The following is a 21,349-nucleotide window of genomic DNA, read 5'->3' as shown; positions in this document are numbered from 1 at the left end:
ATGTACCACATTCGTTCCGAATATGGTACACACTCATCATCGTCATCATCATCATCATCATCATCGTTATCTCATCATCATCACCATCATCATAATTATCATTACCATCATCATCATCATCATCACCATCATCATCACCATCATCATCATCATCATAACTACAATTTGCATCAACGTCATCAATACCATCATGAAAATAATCATCATCGTCATCTCATCATCATCATCATCATCATCATCATCACCATCATCATCGTCATCGTCATCATCATCATCATCGTCATCATCATCATCATCATCATCATCATCATCATCATCATCATAACTACAATTTGCATCAACGTCATCAATACCATCATGAAAATAATCATCATCGTCATCATCATCATCATCATCATCAGCAGCAGCAGCAGCATCATCATCATCATCATCATCATAATCATCATCATCGGCGGCCGGTAATCATTGGCGTCAACATAATAAAAAACTTTTTTCATCATCATCATTATAATCATTATCATCGGCCGATAAACATCGCAGTTATCATCATCACAATCATCAAACCCCAATCATCATCACCATTGTCATCATCATCAATTACATCATCATCGTCACCATTAACACCATCATCATCATCGTCACCATTTAACGCCATTATCATCATCATCGTCATGATGATCGACAAAAGTTTTGATGATGATGACGACGATCAAATTACCGTCATCATCATCATCACAAAACTTTTATATCATTGTCATCATCATCACCATCATTATCACCACAATCATCAAGGTCATCTCATCATCAACACCATGCGATCATCATCACCATTATCATCATCGTAATGAAGATCACAAAAATGTGATGATGATAACTGCGATGTTTTTCGGTCGATGGTGATGATGATGACAAAAGTTTTGTAATGATGATAACGACGGTTCAGCAATCATTCATCATCATTAATCTACCGATAAAAATCGCCGTCAGCATCATCAAAACACAATTTGTCATCATAATCATCATCATTATAATAATCATCATCGACCGATAAACATCGCTGTCATAATCATCCAAAAATACGTTTGTTTATCATCATCATCATCATCATCACATCAATTATCAACACCCCAATGATCATCATTCGTTGTTATCTTCACCAACACCACCATCATCATCACCATCAAAACCAACATCATCATATCCATTATCATGATCGTAATGGTGATTCAAAAAAAGTTTTTTTTGTGATGATAATGACAGCGATGTTTTCGGTCGATAATGAGGATGTTGTGATGATGATGACGACGATGAGAATATCATCATCATCATCGGCCAATAAACATCGCCATCATCATCATCACAAATATTTTGTTATCATCATCATCATTATCATCATCGTCGGCCGATAAACATCGCCGTCATCATCATCATCATTATAACCATCATCATTATAACCATCATCATCGTCCGATAAACATCGCTGTCATCATCATCCCAAAACGTTTGTTATCATCATCATCATCATCATTATCATCATCACCACAATCATCAAACCCCAATCATCATAACCACTGTCATCATCATCACCACCACCATCATCATCACAATTTTTTTTACCTCATCATCATCACAAATGTTTTGTCTCATCATCATCACATATTCATTTTACATTTTGTATTTATAATTTGTTTCATTCAGAGATTCAACTTTTTTCATTTATTGGTATACTTGACAGGATTTTTCAAAGTAATATTGAAGAACATAGAACAGCATTTAAATTTCAATCCAACTGTAGCCATTTTGACCAGACATAATATACACTATATACATTCATTTTAGTAGCAGCCAAAATATCCCAAATGTGCTTCGTAAAAAGTTACCATTAAATGAGCAAATGACAAACAAATTTCCGGTAGAAGAACATAATCATCAATCACAAAAAACATAACAGGTTTCCAAACACCGATATACATGTATATTTCACCTGTAATGTCTGTACATGACATCGATGATATTCATACCAACCGATTCCACTAACACGCAAACGCACCATGCGTTGCCCATTTTGGCCCTTGATGATTTCTTTTATTGCCGAAATAAGACCGCTGTTTTCTGCCCCGCTCTTGTTAATAGGAAAACGAACGCTAACAGGATTCTGTTACTAGTATCTAGTCCAATATCCGGCCGAATGTAAATTCTAGGTGTTTGCAAACTCATTGACCTTATTAAAATCTCTAAAGGGTTTGCCGACCTTCGCCAAACACAAACTGGATTGACGGGTTTGATTGTATGCAGAACTTAAAAATTTCAACTTGAATGTGAAGTGGTAACATCAGAAATGGAAAGTCGTTCGCCTCTGTGCCCTCCTATTGTTTATCATATCTTGAAGCTCTTTCAGGGCTGAACACACAGAGACGTCACCGTTGTCGCCAGAGTCACCGTTGTCGCCGGAGTCACCGTTGTCGCCAGAGTCACCGTTGTCGCCGGAGTCACCGTTGTCGCCGGAGTCACCGTTGTCGCCTCGCCGGAGTCACCGTTGTCGCCGGAGTCACCGTTGTCGCCAGAGTCACCGTTGTCGCCGGAGTCACCGTTGTCGCCGGAGTCACCGACGTTTGCTTAAAGCAATCATATCTGGACAAAACCTACCAATTATTATTAAAATGTATTAAAATATAAGCATTAATACCGAGGGGTATTAAACGATCAAATTTTCCAAGAAGCGCTGGCGCGCTTCATGGATTTGCTCGCCTACCTTTACCCTTACAAGTTCACACTCTATGAACATAACCAAAATGCGATAATCCTCAAACTTTTACAGAGTTACCTGGAGCAAGCACGTCTCTAGTCTTAGAGTACTAGTACTAAGTAACCAGTACTAAGCAGATACATTCGCCAGTAATTGACAACTGCCCTACTTGAAACAGCGGTAGGGGAAGAATGGCCGTAGAAATCATTTCGTGACCAATCTCCACGAAAGTATCTGGCCGCCCGGGAATCGAACCCAGGCCGCCTGCGTGCCAATCTGACGCGCAACCGACTGAGCTAGCCGGCGAAACAGTTACACAACCAGCAAAATCCATGTAAAGTGTGGTTAGGTTAGCTGTTTCTGTTACTGCTAGTTACGACGACGACGACGACGACGACGACGACGACGATGATGATGATGATGATGATGATGATGATGATACTTTTGTCACTTCCAATATTAGGTTAATACAATGTATTTGAGTTTGAAAAAAAAGTTTACACATCGGCAGACTATTTCATTTATTAGAAATACATAATTTATGTACCATATACGTTAGGCCATTTTCATTTTATGAGTTTTTTTGGTATGTACCAAATACGTTTTGGCGAGCATAGAAAAACTTATTCCAACCGAATATGGTACAATGTTTGTACCATATTCGGTCGAAAATTGTACCATATTCCGTCCGAATATGGTACATTTGTACCATATTCGACCGAATATGGTACATTTGTACCATATTCGTTTTTGTACCAAATACGGTCCAACAGGGGTCTGTTCGATTGCCCGATGGAAAAAGATATAAGTCAGAATAAATATAAAAACGCAATATTGATATTTTCTAGATGTTTCTAACAGCTTTTCAATAAATATATGAAATTAAATATGACAGATCGCCTTTTTGATACTTTTGCTTTCAATTGGGTTTCTCTTCTAAGCTCTCCTAGTCATTATATTCTCTTCTCGAACCGGGCATAAGACGATTGAAACGAACTTTCGACTAATTAACAGTTGCAAAATTCTCCGTGGAATTAGTGTACAGTATCTACTAAATCTTTGTTTTTATTATAAATTCCTATTCAAATCAAATTCCATTTTGATTAAAATCAAATAATGTAAGTGATATTGTTTAAATCTAAGATGACAATTAATGGGGAAAAACATTGCGGGTAAAAATGAACTGAAATTAAACTATTGAGGACGAATAAAATGTTCTGTTTGCGGTTAGCATGGTTAGTATATACTCGTAGTAGCTTATCCTATGCAAGTTAACAAGTTTGACTTCGGCCGAGTATCTTTTTAAAGATACTTCTTGTTTTTCTTTTTAACATTATTTATGTATCTCTCAGATATCTTATGGAAGAAAAAAGTGTTTGATTTTAATTATATAATTATTGTAGGTATTTATTTGCTAAACAATGCCAAATTTAATAGCAAATATGATACCAGATATTTTCAAAGTGTAATAAAATAAAAACTACACGGTAAAAGTATTTTATATTTCGCATGAAAATTTATGAAAATTAAGGCAAAGTTTGACAACAGCCCCTCATTGTGGTAAATTTTAGGGATATTTTAAAAAAGGTTTTTTATATAGGGAAATGGTCAAATAAATGTTTAAAATGGGTGAAGTAGGGTAACACTTTTATACATATGAAAACCAATGTGTTTAGAAACAATCATTTTGCTCGTGTAATTTGTTACCTGAATGTTATTACTTGTTTCTAAACAATGAGCAATAGGAAAACATTTTTCATAATGATGATTTAGCATTTCCTCATATCTGAAAAAAACCCTTCTAATAGCAAAGTTTTATTTCAGAAATATATCCATAACTCATAAACCACACTGTAAATTTTATTTAAATTTTGCATACAGGTGACCTTTAAGACATATAACTGTCCTATGTTGTCAATTTTACAGTTCCTTATGATTCCTTAATAAATGTTCTACATTTATAAAAGAAATTTGCTCTTATAAAAACTGGTAATGAAACGAGTTGCAGAAAGAACATATCATTTTCTTTTCTCTATTTATGTTTTATTCTATATTCTCTATTTATATTTTATTCTTTATTCTATATTTCTATTCTATTCTATATTCTATATTTACTTTCTGTTACAATAGCCTGCTTTATTTCTTCTCCGTCGCGTCTAAAGCTTAGGCATTGAGAACAACATTGAATTAACTGATCGCTTTATTTCATTACAGTGTCCAAAATAAAACATTAATGAATGTATTATGTGTTCCCAAAATGAAGATTGATCTCACAGCGTTGATATTAACTAAAATTACCAGTAAAGTTATGTCGAGATAACTAAATAATAAAGGAAAGACAAACTTAAGTAGGGATTTAATGGACGAGAGCTAAAAACGTCTGCTCGGGTAACATGCAAACATTTTGTTCTTGTTTGATTGTTACTTATTTTTAATATGGGATTTTCCGAGATAGTACTAGTATCTAGCACATAATTGATATGTGGTGTCTTATAGAATATTAACATTTACCATCAGTCGGTAGTATAAATGGAACGATTTCTTAAGTCGATGATTTTTCTGAAATAAGTCGTCTGATCATCTCATTGTGTTTCGTCGTTGCAGAATAACCAGTATTACGACAAGACACATTTTATCACATCTATTTGTACATTTTGATAATGACGCCGTTGGTTTTGACATTTAAGAATAAATTTAGATTAAGACTGTCTGACACAATTCCATTCGGCAAAAAATACGCGGGTACAAGTTACCTAAGCAAAACTTGCAACTATAATCATAATTTACTGTCAGCTATTTCGCAATGTATCTCAAAGCCTTTGCAGACAACATTAACTAAATAATGTAACATAAACAATATAATATACAGAAGTTATTGAATGAGTGTAAGTACTGAACGAGTTGAATAAAATCATATTATGGGAGCCTCTGGCGAGTATAATATTATTTTATTAAACGAGCTCAATAAATTTAGTTATAAAGCTACACGAATTTATAGAGGATAGTACATGAGAGTAGGTTTTATACTAAATTATTGAACGAGTTGAATAAAATCGTATTATGCGAGTTCTATAATTTTAGTATTAAATCTACACGAATATAATTAGGAAACAGATATTAATTATGAGTGCATTGTTGTATCGAGTAGAAATGCGCAAGAATTTAAGCACGAAGGCCGATAGGTGTAATACCGTTTTTATTATGCCGTCGTTTATGTGATAATTAGATTTATTAAACGTTTAGAAGTGGTGCTAACCATGGAATATGATGAAGTATTTTAAGACTGTGTTCAGCGAGACAATATCTCGTCTGTGTTACTCAAACAACAATTAAGATGTATTTACGAACTCTCTGAAAACAATTTCCAAGGTTTTCCCCGTTATCCGAAAGTCATTAAAGATGTATTTGTTGATATTTCTCATCTATAATTCATAGTTGACGTAATTTGTCTAAATCATGTTGTCAACACTAGGACATCATTCAGACACGAAAAGAAATAGATAAAAAAATGTAATCATATTTCAACCCTTAATATTTTAATTTAGATTTCAAATTCGACATTTAATTTCCGGTTTATTTTCATCTCCGTGTTTATTTTTAAAAGAGTAAAAGCTGTCACGCTATCTTTATTTACATGAATTTTAATTAGAAATTAGTGAACATTTTTATCCAGTCAATATTAACTCACATTCGTAATGTTCTAATATTTGTAACAGATATATATTAATATCAAATTGTTTAAGAATTAATGATGTATTAATAAAACAAACTGGATAACAGTACCATTACTTTTATTTGGACTTTCAGTATGCAGCCTTATAGAAAAACAACCAATCGCATTATTTGGAACCAGCAGGAGCGAAACATTCAGCATAATCGAATCGTACAGCAGAGCTTTGCGTGTGCCTTTCTTTTTGCCGACACTTACTAGAGAAACAACTGCTGGCAACAACAATTTTATAATTAGCATGTGCCCTTCTTTCATAGAAGCAGTTATTGATATAATAAACTATTTCAACTGGGACAGAATATTTTACCTTTTTGACACAGATGACGGTAAGGAAATGTTTTAAATTTTTACTCATGCCGATAAAATTGGAACGGGGGAAATAAAATGACATAGTTCGTTCTCAAGTTCAAATATCCTTTTTTTTTTAAATCACATAAAAGTGTCACTATTACCCGCCTAGGATTTTCATTTATGGCTATTTATTACTTAAACAAGGCTTATGTTAGGAAAATTTCTGTCAGTTGTAAAATATAGCTTCAAATTGGAAACTTCTGATTAATACGTATATACATATCTATCTGAAAACAAGAGCCATGTCAACATTAGCCATGGCCATCCCTCGCCGAATGTGTTTGCTGATTGGAAGGAGCAGAATAATTCAATTTTAAGAGGTCTTTTGGTAATGCAAACTGATGGCTGAAGTGATTACAGATTTGAAACATATATGAATACAAATATGAATATAAAAAACAAAGGGCAATATAAGTGAAAAAACAATGCAGGGTAAGTTATCATTCTTGTGTGCTGCACTCCTCCTCAATGAGACCTATCCACCTATGAAGTTTCAGGTTGATATCTCAAAGGCTTTTTTAGTTATGCTCTGGACAAAAATTAAGCATGAAAAATAACAAAGGACAATAACTAAAATATTATGCAGGGTACAGTTATCATTCTTGTGTGCTGCACTCCTCCTCAATGAGATATATCCACATATATAGTTTCAAGTTGATACCTCTAACACTTTTTGAGATAAAGCTACAGTCTCACTAACATCCCGGCAGAGCCCCGGCAGAGCCCCGGTAGATGTCCGGGGTGATCCGGGAACGACCGGGGTACGACCGGGAACAACCGGGGTACATCCGTAACTCTGCCGGCAACGTCCTGGATGATCCGGGATGATCCGGGAACATCCGGCATTCGACCCCGGATGGAATAAAATATTTAATATCACCGGGGTGGTCCGGGATGATCCGGGAAGGTATACGGCTTTGCCGGCATCATCCTTAGCTCTGCCGGGAACGACCGGGGTGATACCGGGAAAGCACCGTAGCTCTGCCGGCACAAAACCGGGATGATCCGGGGTAAATGATATAGCCGGTAGAGCTACGGTAGAGCTACGGTAGAGCCCCGGTATATGCGCGGCAGAGCCCCGGTAACTAACAGGCAGAGCCCCGGAGGATAAAGGTAGAGCTACGGTTGATCCCGGTAGAGCCCCGGTAGAGCCCGGCAAAGCCCGGATCATTTCAAAAAAATAAAAGGACAATTTGTGATGATTGAACTTGTTTGTATTAAAAGCCTTCCCCATTTCCCTTCTATCCAGTATGGCATAAGGATTTTTCAGAAAATCATCATGAATTACTATTCTGGAACAATAGATATTATATTAAATAAAAATTATGTATCAAAGTTATCATTTTCGGGCGTTTTCAATCCACCGGGGTTCTACCGGGGCTCTGCCTGGATCGTCCTGGGCTCTACCGGGGCTCTGCCTGGATCGACCGGGGCTCTGCCTGGGTCAACCGGGGCTCTTCCGGCGTCATCCGGGAACGACCGGGGAAGCACCGGCATGAACCGTAGCTTCACCTGGGCTCTCCCTAGATGATCCGGAGCGCATCCTGGGTGGTTAGTAGGGAACTACCGTAGTGCTGCCGGGGTAAGTGTGACCGAAACAATAATTTCATCCCGGATCGTCCCGGATCATCCCGGTAACTTACCGGGATGGTCCTGGGCTCTGCCGGGAGTAAGTGAGACCGAGGCTTAAGCTCCGGACAATTTAAACTTCGTGAATTCCAGTTTTCAGCATAATGAATTCACGAATTCACGATTTCAACTTCACGTATTCACGATTTCAACTCCATGAATTCACGAATTCTGTAATTTTTTTGTTTCACTACACTTGACTATAAAAATTGTAATTCTTCTTACTTACATACTTCAAATGAATGACCACATGCCATTAATTTTCAACTTCATGAATTCACCATTTCAACTTCACGAATTCAACTTCGTGAATTCACGAACTCAACTTCATGAGTTCACGATTTCAACTTTATTAATTTATGAAGCTGAAATCGTGAATTCTGTAAGTTGAAATCCTTAATTCATGCAGCTGAAATCGGGAAGTCATGAAGTTGAAATGTCCCCACCGGTCTTTCGTACTTATTTGATTTGTGTTTCACTACACTTGACTATAAAAATTGTAATTCTTCTTACTTACATACTTCAAATGAATGACCACATGCCATTAAATAATGTCAATCTAGAATTTTAATGTCATTATATCCTAATCGAATGTCCGCTACTGTAGGAGCTTTTATACTTGATAGTGCGCAGATGTATTGGCCTTGTGTGGTATCAGTAAACACACCAAATTTAATTTTATAATCCGGGGTACTAGATACACAAGTGATATTTATCACAAGACAGGGAATATCAATTTAACGAAATAACTCGGATTTCAAAAAATTACAATAAACATTGCACTTATATTCTAATTTTTCTAATTATCATTAATAATCATTTAAATACGAGTCATATTTAGAAGTGAAATTTTCAATATACGTATTAACGTTTTTAACTATAAACATTAAAGGATAAACAAACGACATCGTTACTAAAGCATAGCCATCATTATTGACGCAATCTAGTATCCGAACATTGCAAACTTCACCGAAACAAAACTAATGCAAGATTTTTCTTTTACTTTTTGTACACTTTTTTTTATAAGATTGCTCTGCGATTAAGATACATCATCGATTATATTGTTATATTTAATTCATATCAAACATTCTCAATTTTAAGATTATATGTCAATGGTTAAACAGGGATTTGTAAATATAATATTTCACACAAGACAAAACAACACAGTGTTATTGCAATAAACAGAATCTATTAAATATGTCGCCTGTCTTACTCAATGTTTTGCATTAACACGCTATCCTCTAAACCCAGCATGATAAATTCCTGTTCAGAATCTAATCGACGGAAACCATCAAATTTGATTGCTGCCTCAAATATTTGCTTAGGGAATCAGACGAAATAGGAAGGCAATTTTCGAAGGAACTTTCATATCGTAGGACGGATTCAATCGGTTTTAGCCAAGACAATTATTCTTGTTGTAAATATTTGTAAAGCAACTGTTAGAAAATTGTGTGAAAGTTTCGGAAAACTGCCTGACATCGATAAGGGATAATTGGAAGCAGTGTGAGACAGGCTTAAATACTATTCTTGTAAAAAAAAAAGAAGAAAAAAAACACGAATACACTTTCGCAAAATACACTGGCAACATTTGAATTGAAGTATTCTAAACTGTATAAAAACCGATTAAAAGAAGAATTGCATTATCTGAAAAATATCTGAAAAATTCGATAGTTGTAATTTTTATCCGTTTTGAGAAGAATAAACAATAAAGCGTTTATAAAAATTTATAATATTAAAGAATATAGATTTGTTCGTATCAAAATATCACGCACGCACATGCCAGTATGTTTCTTAACACGCATTATTTTTGTAGCAAATAATGTTTCTACTTTTTTGCAGCATTATGGCGTCTACAGAAACTTTATCAGGCATTCAGCAATCGTATTGTAGACGGGCGTAAACAGCAATTTTTGATTGATGCTATACGTATACCGGATGTTAGCAATTGTCGGGAAATTCTCCGGAAATTAGACAGAAACTACAATTTTAACACAAAAAGAATTGTTGTTGATCTCTACTCAATCAAAGACTATGACAAATTTATGAGCCAGGTGTGTACATATCTATTTCGATAAAATCTAATGATTAAATAGATTTTTTATGTAGGCCTATGCTGATAAAATCGGATCCAAGTTCATTGAAACTCTGCATGAATGTTTATAATAAAAAGCAAGTGGTGGTCATCAGTATTATCAAAATCTGAGGCATGGCCGTTAGTAACTTTAAAATAGGTATCTTTAATGGAAAGTTAAAATATTAATATCTTAATAAATATTTTCACGATTGTGTATTTCAATAAGAATATGATTCACATAAAATGTCATCTGAACCACTAGTTTGAACTGATCTTAATTGATGTAGTGCATGGTAAATCCGTGTGTTAATGTGTTGTTAAATTATGTCCCTTTAATTTTAATATAAAGGTCGCTTTGTTAAGCAAAGTCTCTGTCGAGAGCAATGCCTTAGTATGAAAGAAGACAAAGAAGAATATTCCTCCAATTTTTAAGATACACAATTAATACATATTTTACTGAAAATATCTAAATGATAAAAAATATTTTTTCCCAAATGAATGTTTAGACAGTCGGGCAGGTGTGCGCAACTACTCTTATATTTCTCAAGGGATTTTTACCAAACTTTCACAGAAGCATCAAGTGCTCTGGCGCATATTATCGCGGTTTAGTGTTTTGATATGTTTTGACCTAATTATGGCCCTTTGTTTTTTCATATATGTAATATAGTGTAATATCTTTTTTATTCACAACTACAACATTTAACCAAATTTCATTATAGTTATTGACTGGAAACCATTTAGCTTGAAGCACACCTGCCAGCTCATTTGTCTGCTGTTAGATCTCAGTAGTCAAGGTCAATGTCACTAAAATAAGTAATAAATGATTTCAATGTTCGTGAAGTTGGCAGCCTAACAGCCTGAACTTGGCAGCCTAGCAGCCTAGCAGCCTGGCAGCCTAGCAGCCTAAAGAAAACTAAGAATAGTACAAACATGAAAACCGTCGGAAATACATTAGTAGCACTTCTTTAGATCATTCCACGCCTTTTTCAATATCGTGATCTGTATTTTTTAAGATGTTGAACTTTATCGTAACATATTTTTTTCATTCTGACGCTTCGAAATTTGTGAAGTTAGCAGCCTAGCAGGATAGTACAAACATGAAAACCGTCGGAAATGAATCGGGACCATTCCATGTCTTAGTTCAGTTTCGCGTACTTGATTTTTTAAAAATAATTAACTTTTTTTTTTATTTTAACACTTCTAAATTTGTGAAGTTAGCAGCCTAGCAGCCTGGCAGCCTATTATCCTTAGTTTTCTTTAGGCTGCTAGGCTGCCAGGCTTCCAGGCTGCTAGGCTGCTAACTTCACAAATTTCGAAGTGTCAAAAAAAAAATAAAGTTCGCGATACTGAAAAAAGACGTGGAATAGTCTAAGTATGTGCTACCGACTCATTTACGACGGTTTACATGTTTGTATTATCCTTAGTTTTCTTTAGGCTGCTAGGCTGCCAGGCTGCTAGGCTGCTAAGCTGCAAACTTCACAAATTTCGAAGTGTTAAAATAAAAAAAAGGTTAATTATTTAAAAAAAAATAAAGTACGCGATATAAAGTACGCGATACTGAAATAAGGCGTGGAATGGTCTAAGTATTTGCTACCGATTCATCTCCAACGGTTTTCATGTTTGTACTATCCTGCTAGGCTGCTAACTTCACAAATTTCGAAGCGTCAGAATGAAAAAAATATGTTATGATAAAGTTCAACATCTTAAAAAAATAAAGATCACGATATTGAAAAAGGCGTGGAATGATCTAAAGAAGTGCTACTAATGTATTTCCGACGGTTTTCATGTTTGTACTATTCTTAGTATTCTTTAGGCTGCTAGGCTGCCAGGCTGCTAGGCTGCAAACTTCAGGCTGCTAGGCTGCCAACTTCACGAACTTATATTTTAATGAAACTAAGTCTATAGCAAGGTTATGAAAATACCTTGCTTATGATTGCTTTTGGACCTACTGGGTCATGGTCAAGATCACTGTAACTAAAAATAGTAAATCAGTTTCCGGTTAATAACTTGAGTTTGGAATGATATATTTCAATAAAACTGCTTATGTAAATGTATTGCATTGGATCACTTTTGAACCCCCTAGGGTCAATAAAAATAGAAAATCAGTTTCCGGTCAATAATTAGAGTATGGAGTGAGATATTTCAATGAAACTTATATATAGAAAGCTTATGTGAAGATTTCGCTCGGGATTTCTTTTGGGTTCCTTAAGGTCAAGAAAATGCCACTATTATTAAAGTAGAAAAGTGGTTTCAGGTTTATTACTAGAGTTAGGAATGTGATTTAAGTTAAACTTGTATATAATTCCTACAGTATTTGAAAGGCTCAATTTGGATTGCTTTTGAGCTCCATAGGCTCTTTGTAACTGTTTCAATCTGTAGGTTGATTCTATGTATATTCAACATATTATGACAACCAAACAATGGTGATAATTGAAAATCTGGTTGCGTGCCATTGCCATTTTACTTGTAGAATCTTGTTGCATTACGCTCTTTGGGGACACATTATGATCCAAAAGTGTGTTATACAGGCACATGCCGGTGTCAAACAAACGACCGCATTTTGTGGTCAAATCTAAAATTGTAATTTTTAGTTGCATACTTCATTTTTATATGCCCGAAAGGGCATATTATGTTATAACCCCTGGCGTCCGTCTGTCTGTCCGTCCGTCCGTACGTCCGTCCGTCCGTCCGTTATTAATTTGGTTTCCGGAGCATAAATTAAGTTTCATTTGGCCCACAATGTTCAAACATCATATGATGATTGTCCATATTGGATAGAAGACCCCTATTGATTTGGGGGACAAAAGGTCAAAGGTCAAGGTCACTATTACCTTAAAATTGAAAACAGTTTCCGGAGCATAACTTAAGTTCCATTTGACCCACAATATTCAAACTTCATAGGATGATTATCCATATTGGGTAGGAGACCCCTATTGATTTTGGGGTCACAAGGTCAAAGGTCAAGGTCACTATTACCTTTATACTGAAAACAGTTTCCGAAGCATAACTTAAGTTCCATTTGGCCCACAATATTCAAACTTCATATGATGATTGTCCATATTGGGTAAAATACCCCTTTTAATTTTAGGGTCACTAGGTCAAAGGTCAAGTTTACAATTACCTTAAAACCAAAATCTGTTTCCGGAGCATAACGCAAGTTCCATTTGGCCCACTATATTCAAACTTCATAGGATAATTGTCCATATTGGGTAGAAGACCCCTATTGATTTTGGGGTCACAAGGTCAAAGGTCAAAGTCACTTTTACCTTAATACTGAAAACAGTTTCTAGAGCATAACTTAAGTTCCATTTGGCCCACAATATTCAAACTTCATAGTATGATTGTGCATATTGGATAGAAGACCCCTATTGATTTTTGGGTCACAAGGTCAAAGGTCAAGGTCACTATTACCTTAAAATTGAAAACAGTTTCCGGAGCATAACTAAAGTTCCATTTGGCCAAGAATATTTGAACTTCTTAGGATGATTGTCCATATAAGGCAGAATACCCCTATTGATTTTGGGGTCACAAGGTCAAAGGTTAAGGTCATTATTGATAACTTAAGTATAAATAAACCTACAGCTGTAAAATTTTATAGGATGAACAGCTAATTCCCATGACTTACAAATGCTTCATCCTTACTAAAAATAAACACTTTCGGGCATATAATGCTCCGCCTAGCGGTGCTCTTGTAACAAATTCTTGTTCTTTCATATTATGAGATACTTAGTACATTTGTATACTTAAAAGTTTCAAACAAGTAAATTGTATCAAAAGGCGCATGCTATTTATTGAACATTCATTTCTAAATTAAAGCAAAAGAAAAAAAATCGCCTGTTGCGTCAACGATATTTTTCCTTTATTTTTTTCTAAAAGTGAATTATACCTCATTAAACTGCACGTTTTAACTTAAATTACACAGATCATAGATGTCGGTATGAATCGAGACGGCTACCATTATCTTCTTGGGACGTTGGTAAGCATTTGTAAAATATATTTATAATATATGCGCTGTAATTTATCACTCAGCCTGCCTTTGTGATTATATTACTGCGCAACTGAACTCCATACCGTGCTATACGTTGAACAGAGAGCACTCAAAATCACGGATTTATATATAAATCCGTGCTCAAAATCAAGATATATTACCATTCTAACACGTCAGAAATACGAATATCATGTTGAAGTAGCTTTCTGAGGCTTTGTATTTTGCTACGAGCAGCGATGGAAAATTGATATCTCGCGAGACCGAAGGTCGAGCGGGATATCAATTTTCCAACGTTGCGAGTAGAAAAATACATAGTCTCATAAAGCTACTACAACATAATTTTCCTTTTATGTTATACCTTTTCGTTTTATTCAGAAAATGGAATATAGTTGTCAAGAAATAAATTCTTGACCGACGGATGAATACGTAATTCTTGCAAACCGGCCACGCCTTAAAGCAACGTTATACAAAGCTAAGACCGGAACCAACGTCAAAAATAGTCCGGCACTTCCATATATGGTACCGTATTTTTCATTAACATAATACGGATTTCTATCCGTTGAAGCGTATTTGCGCTTCAAGATTTGCGTGTATTTTAGGGAGAAAATTTATAGGTATATAATAATAAGAAATATAATTGGACTATATATATTTTTGGTGGTAAAATTTGTTTTCGCCTTTAATAGCAACGTTCTTTAAAGGCTTTTCCAGTCGGTTGAAAAACAATGTCGTTTAATCTACCCTTTGCACAAACATTTTAAGAATAACAAATTTTGAAAATGTTGATATCGTTTGTGTGTGTGTTTATTTGGTATTTTCTATGCAACATTGCTTCGTTTTAGCAATTCAGTCGTGGAAGTGAATCAGATCTTGTCAGATTTCACGTTACCGGCGATTTCAGTGTTCGTATAAAACAAAATACTTATCACTGCTTAATATAGAAGATGTCATTGTATACATATATCTATACACTATTGATCGAGATCAAGTTTTTTAAAATATATAGAGATTTGGCTGAGTTATGACATTGAAAATCAAAGCACTGGAAGGGCGAAGGAGTTGCTGTCCTTGTAATACTATAGAGGCATAATGAAAATTTTGTAATAGTGTCATATTATTGTTGTTATGAGTACGAAATGTGGAAATTGACTTAAGATCATATTTTTGGGGGTTGTAACAGGGAGTGGAGGGACGGTGTCAGGTAGGGGATAATATCATATCAAAGCGTCCCGTGGGGACCCGCCCATGGGCGGTAACTTGACAAGCCTCGTTACCGCCCAATGGGCGGGTCCCGTCGTGAAGGATTTTCCTATCTGAACCGCAATATATGACAGATATTATTTATGTAACATTTAATTTACTACGTCGATGTCATTGTAACCAATGTTTCTCTTTAATAAAAACAACTTTGCTGTGTATAATTTTAGACGCCATTAAAAAAAGTTCACAATGCATTGAATATTATGAATATCAAAAAACTTAGTTTGATCCAATTTAACGTTGAAAGAACTGTTAATAATAAATATTGAACTTTATTGCAACGTACCATTGTTTTAATATACAGTTCATTTACAATATACATGTATATTTGCACTGTAAATATTTAACCAAAATATATTTCTTTATGATATAAATGTACAGCTGTGACTAAGTTTATTAGACAGAACAATGATTATACTGAATTAAATGACATAAAGCCTATATATGGAAGGTTAATAGCAAAATACAAAAATGTGAGACATACAAACAACCATTGTATTTCACTTATTCTCCACCTTTCCATAAAGACTACTAAGCACGCGGAACACATTAAAAGACATAGATGTAAGAAACTGATAGGTAAATGTGTTAATAAGAACAATAAACATTTTACATTTTATGTACAGTGACAATATTCCTTCGATATAGAAAAAATACAATAACGGGCTCTAATTTTACAAAAACTGGTATATCCACTAACGTATAAAACATATTTATTGTGTGTATGTCATTACCGTTAGTCTGCTTACAGGATATAAATGGAATGAATAGAGACTTATGGAAATCCTTTACGTATGGTGGAGTAAATATCACAGGTTTTCAGTTGGTTAAAGCCACTCACAGACATAGAACTCTCATTGATCTTCTTGAGGTTGACCAGCAACCTTCGGTATTTATATTTCCTATTTCTAGTAATATTAAACCTTAATATATATAATTAAACCTTAATTCAGTCTGAATATCAAATTAAATTAAACGTCCATCTGCTTAGCTTAATAAGGAGTGAATCAGATTATTGTGTCTGTCATTTTCTTACGCTGCTCATTCAGACATCATGTGGGATAAGTAGTCGGTCACTTGTGGAGAAATTCGTAATTACTGGTTAGTTCACCAGGAAAGCCGGTTATTGGATCGACCCAAACATGTAACAAAAACTGGCGTTTTAATCCAGATTTTTTTAGAAAGATTAACTTTTATATTTAACTTTAATATAATTTTTCATATTGATTTGTTTAGGAATTATAATATAATAAGAATCCAAGTACTCAAAAATTTTATTTTTGTAATTGTCTTTGGAACTTTTTACTTTGTGAATATTATTTTACCGGTTATTATCTAAGAACCTAATACACCGTGTATATCCAGTAACGCAGAAATGTGCAAATAACGCAGGAATTGTGCAAAAGTAACGCAGAATTGTGAAATTAAGGGGCTAAAACGAGCACCGAGATAAGTAAATGGACCAATTTTTTTTCATTGTACACCAAATTGGAAGAAATGAATTAGCGCATACAGTTGCTGAGACATTAAACTTTAAACTTCATCAAAACAATTTCCATGAAAATGTTTATTTTCCAAGATCATTCGTGAAAACGACGACCTGACTATCGTATTGATGGCGACATAGTTGACATCTTTAAATACAGTAACTTACATATTACTTTATTATTTTATATGCGGTGTACCTGAGGCATTTTCCAATCTACTCTTGTCATATTACACTTTATTTAGCAGATAGAACGTAATTGAGACCATTTTACGAGGTAACGCCAAATTCGTGAATGGAGCACTGAAGAAACGGCGGTTATCTCATTAAAAGTAGCTAAATCTTCTACCAGCGTTCTTCTATTGTTATACCACACTTGTAGTTTGACAAATGTCTTAGGTATACAGAATATGAAAAAAATATTGTGTTAAATGTGTTAATTGTACATATTTATTTGACGAAACACAAAAGTCACCTTCAAAACGGTAATCAGGTTGACTTTCTTACGAATGATCAAAAGAAGTTAACATATTCCTGAAAAAAATTGCAATGCTGGTTAAGTTATATTGTCGTAGCGTCCGTATGCGCTAATTCATTTCTTTAAATTTGATTAAGAATAAAATACATGTATTTGGGTCCGTTTACTTACTGTGTTATTCGTTTTGGCAATATCGTTGCACAGATTCGGCGTTACTTTTACGTTATTTGCACATTCCTGCGTTACTGGAATTTGAAACTAGGTGCTACCTATGGCACGGAAAGCTCTTATGATTAATTATTCAAGCATAACATGTTAAGTGTACATGTAAACCAGATCTTCCTTGCACTTCGTAAATAAGTAAATGCAGGTTTTCCGCGTATAAACCAAGCTAATTTTTATTACATGTTTAGATAGATTGGCGATATTGTATTTTAGGCACAAAGGGAATTAAATTCGTAGAATCATGTTATGTATTTGTTAGATAGAAGTTGCGCTGACAGTTGATGCAGTGGCGGTTTTGACTACAGCTCTAGTAAAGATCAGTAAAGACGATAGTGACTTACTTAGCTTCAGACGAGGAGACTTTTACTTACACATGGAATGTAGCAGCGATCCTATAAAATCTTTACCTCATGGACATAAGATATTAGAATATATATTAAATGTAAGTTAGCATATTTTTATCATAATTATGTACTTTCAGTGATTGACGTTTAATTTTTTTTTTTATTTAAAGGAATATTACGTCGTAGAAACAAATGAAATTTTATTTCTTTAGAAACATCAAATATGAGTTTTAATAGGTGGAAAAATGATTTCAGGGCATGTCAGATACTTGTTACCTTGATCCTTGTTACCTTGAGAAAAAATAGTCCTTAATTTAAAATGATTTGTCATTAAAGTAAAGCTAGTCTTTTGAATTATATACAAGATACTGAACTATACTAACTGCCAAGAGGCAACAGAAGAAAAAATGTTTTAGGTAATTGGCCAATGACGTTTTGGTCAGAATAAACTAAACCCAAATTTAAATGCTTTTGAAAAATAATAATAAAAACATTTTGGGGCATAATGAGCCTTTAACATTAAAATTATTTTAGATTAAGTTCTTTTTGCCCTTGTGGCAACTTACAAGACATTTTATGATTTTAAACCATACTGTATTATTAGGCAGTATTTCACGTATGATAAACTTCAAAGAGTTATTATAAACATCAATGTTTAATTAGATCAAATATTTTAATTTAAAGGTGACGAAGGAAGGACTTTCAGGAAAGATAGCCTTCGATGAAATTGGAAACAGAAAGGGGTACACATTGAGTATATTCCATTTAAGCTATAGAGCACCGATTCAAAAGGTATATATACTTTTGGTTATCTTAGAAAGAAAATATTGACATTAAAATGACATTGGTTTTCATGAAAAATTGTTTTAACATAAGATGTAAAGCATTGAAATATGATATGGTAGAATGTGAAGCGAAAAAAATCGGACAAACTTCGTGACAACCTTATGCGACGAATATTTCGATCCAAACTGCAAAACATGACATATTTTTTCATGACTACTTCCTAATAACAGGGCAATATTGAACAACACTGATTACAGGACAATAAAGTATATGGAACGCCATAGCTGCCTTATATACACACTTATTAAGTCGTGATGTCCTTGGATAAATGGTGATGTCGCTTTTGTATTTTCTGATCACAGATCAGGAAATACAATGCTGACATTCAATCTCTGGCACAGAATTTCACGACAAACCTAACAATAAGTAGTTCCCAAAACAGCTTAAAACTAGCGATGTAAAAAAAGAATTATTTTTATTTTGTTACAAGTATCCAAAAAATTACAACGCATTCAAAGTTTAAAAGTAGTGTTTGCTTTTAATTGTCAAAAATGCACAATCACAAATTACGCGGATGAATATCATTTTAATCAATGAAAATGCTATTTTTAGCGATGTCGATAGAGCGTAGTACACAAATAAATCTGACTGTCCAGTAGTGAAATACAACATGTCGGACTGTTTTGGCGATAAGATTTTCACATTTTATTCACAAATTATTTACATCAGTGTTAAACAACAGGTTTATCTCGCAATTAATAAGGATTACAAACCCGAATTGGAAATTCTAAATTAAGAATTATTTAATTATGCCCCCCTTCGAAGAAGAGGGGGTATATTGTTTTGCTAATGTCTGTCTGTCTGTCTGTCTGTCTGTCTGTCTGTCTGTCTGTCTGTCTGTCTGTCTGTCTGTCTGTCTGTCTGTCTGTCTGTCGGTCTGTCTGTCTGTCTGTCTGTCGGTCTGTCCGTCGGTAGACCACATGGTTTCCGCTGATTATCTTGAAAAGTATTTTTCACAAAGTCTTCATATTTCACATAGTGATTGGTCATAACTAGTAGATGACTCCTATTGATTTTGGGGTCACTAGGTCAAAGGTCAAGGTCACAGGGACCTTAAATATCAAAATGGTTTCCGCTGATTATCTTGAAAAGTATGTATCACAAAGTCTTCATATTTCACATAGTGATTGGTCATAACTAGTAGATGACCCCTATTGATTTTAGGGTCACTAGGTCAAAGGTCAAGGTCACAGGGGCCTTAAATGTCAAAATGGTTTCCGCTGATTATCTTGAAAAGTATGTATCTCAAAGTCTTTATATTTCACATAGTGATTTGTCATCACTAGTAGATGACCCCTATTGATTTTGGGGTCACTAGGTCAAAGGTCAAGGTCACAGGGGCCTTAAATGTCAAAATGGTTTCCGCTGATTATCTTGAAAAGTATGTATCTCAAAGTCTTTATATTTCACATAGTGATTGATAATCACTAGTAGATGACCCCTATTGATTTTGGGGTCACTAGGTCAAAGGTCAAGATCACACGGACCTTAAAATGTCAAAATGGTTTCCGCTGATTATCTTGAAAAGTATGTATCACAAAGTCTTGATATTTCGCATAGTGATTGGTCATAACTAGTAGATGACCCCTATTGATTTTGGGGTCACTAGGTCAAAGGTCAAGGTCACAGGGGCCTTGAATGTCAAAATGGTTTCCGCTGATTATCTTGAAAAGTATTCATCACAAAGTCTTCATATTTCACATAGTGATTTGCCATAACTAGTAGATGACCCCTTTTGATTTTGGGGTCACTAGGTCAAAGGTCAAGGTCACAGGGGCCTTAAATGTCAAAAGGGTTTCCGCTGATTATCTTGAAAAGTATTCATCACAAAGTCTTCATATTTCACTTAGTTATTGGTCATAAGTAGTAGATGACTCCTATTGATTTAGGGGTCATTAGGTCAAAGGTCAATGTCACATGGGCCTTAAATGTCAAAATGGTTTCTGTTGATTTTTCCATAATTGAACACTTCCATGTACCCATTTTTGGCAAGTTTCTGTAATAAAATTACCAATTATGTGAGTCAATGGCTAGAAAGGGGGGTATATGTGTCGTTCGACATTCTTGTTTTATTCGGGCTTTCTTCGTATAACTTCCCCGTGGTGCAGGGGTAACGCGCTCGCTTAGGGTGTGAGAGGTCTGGAGTTCATATCCCAGTAGAGGCAACTATTTTTATTTTAAGTGTCTTTCCA

At 34.7% G+C, this 21,349-nt stretch overlaps 1 protein-coding gene across 2 annotated transcripts in view; it reads left to right on the top strand.

The window, feature by feature from the left end:
• The window catches only part of LOC132738599 (glutamate receptor 4-like), a 79,379-nt gene that overhangs the window by 8,329 nt on the left and 49,701 nt on the right, over positions 1-21,349 (top strand). Inside the window, exons 3-8 of one of the 2 annotated variants that reach the window (XM_060726137.1) lie at positions 6,554-6,802; positions 10,296-10,507; positions 14,453-14,506; positions 16,530-16,667; positions 18,227-18,409; positions 18,996-19,103. In XM_060726137.1, the coding sequence (XP_060582120.1) occupies positions 6,554-6,802; positions 10,296-10,507; positions 14,453-14,506; positions 16,530-16,667; positions 18,227-18,409; positions 18,996-19,103 (944 nt within the window). The remainder of the gene's footprint in view (positions 1-6,553; positions 6,803-10,295; positions 10,508-14,452; positions 14,507-16,529; positions 16,668-18,226; positions 18,410-18,995; positions 19,104-21,349) is intronic. The other variant, XM_060726138.1, reaches the window with a different exon arrangement.

The sequence above is a fragment of the Ruditapes philippinarum genome, unplaced genomic scaffold (assembly GCF_026571515.1).
Source record: "Ruditapes philippinarum isolate M1 unplaced genomic scaffold, ASM2657151v2 ctg1664_1_1_1_1, whole genome shotgun sequence".
Lineage (NCBI taxonomy): Eukaryota > Metazoa > Mollusca > Bivalvia > Venerida > Veneridae > Ruditapes > Ruditapes philippinarum.
Note: the sequence above shows the minus strand (reverse complement) of the source record. Positions and strands in the feature narration are given on the sequence as shown.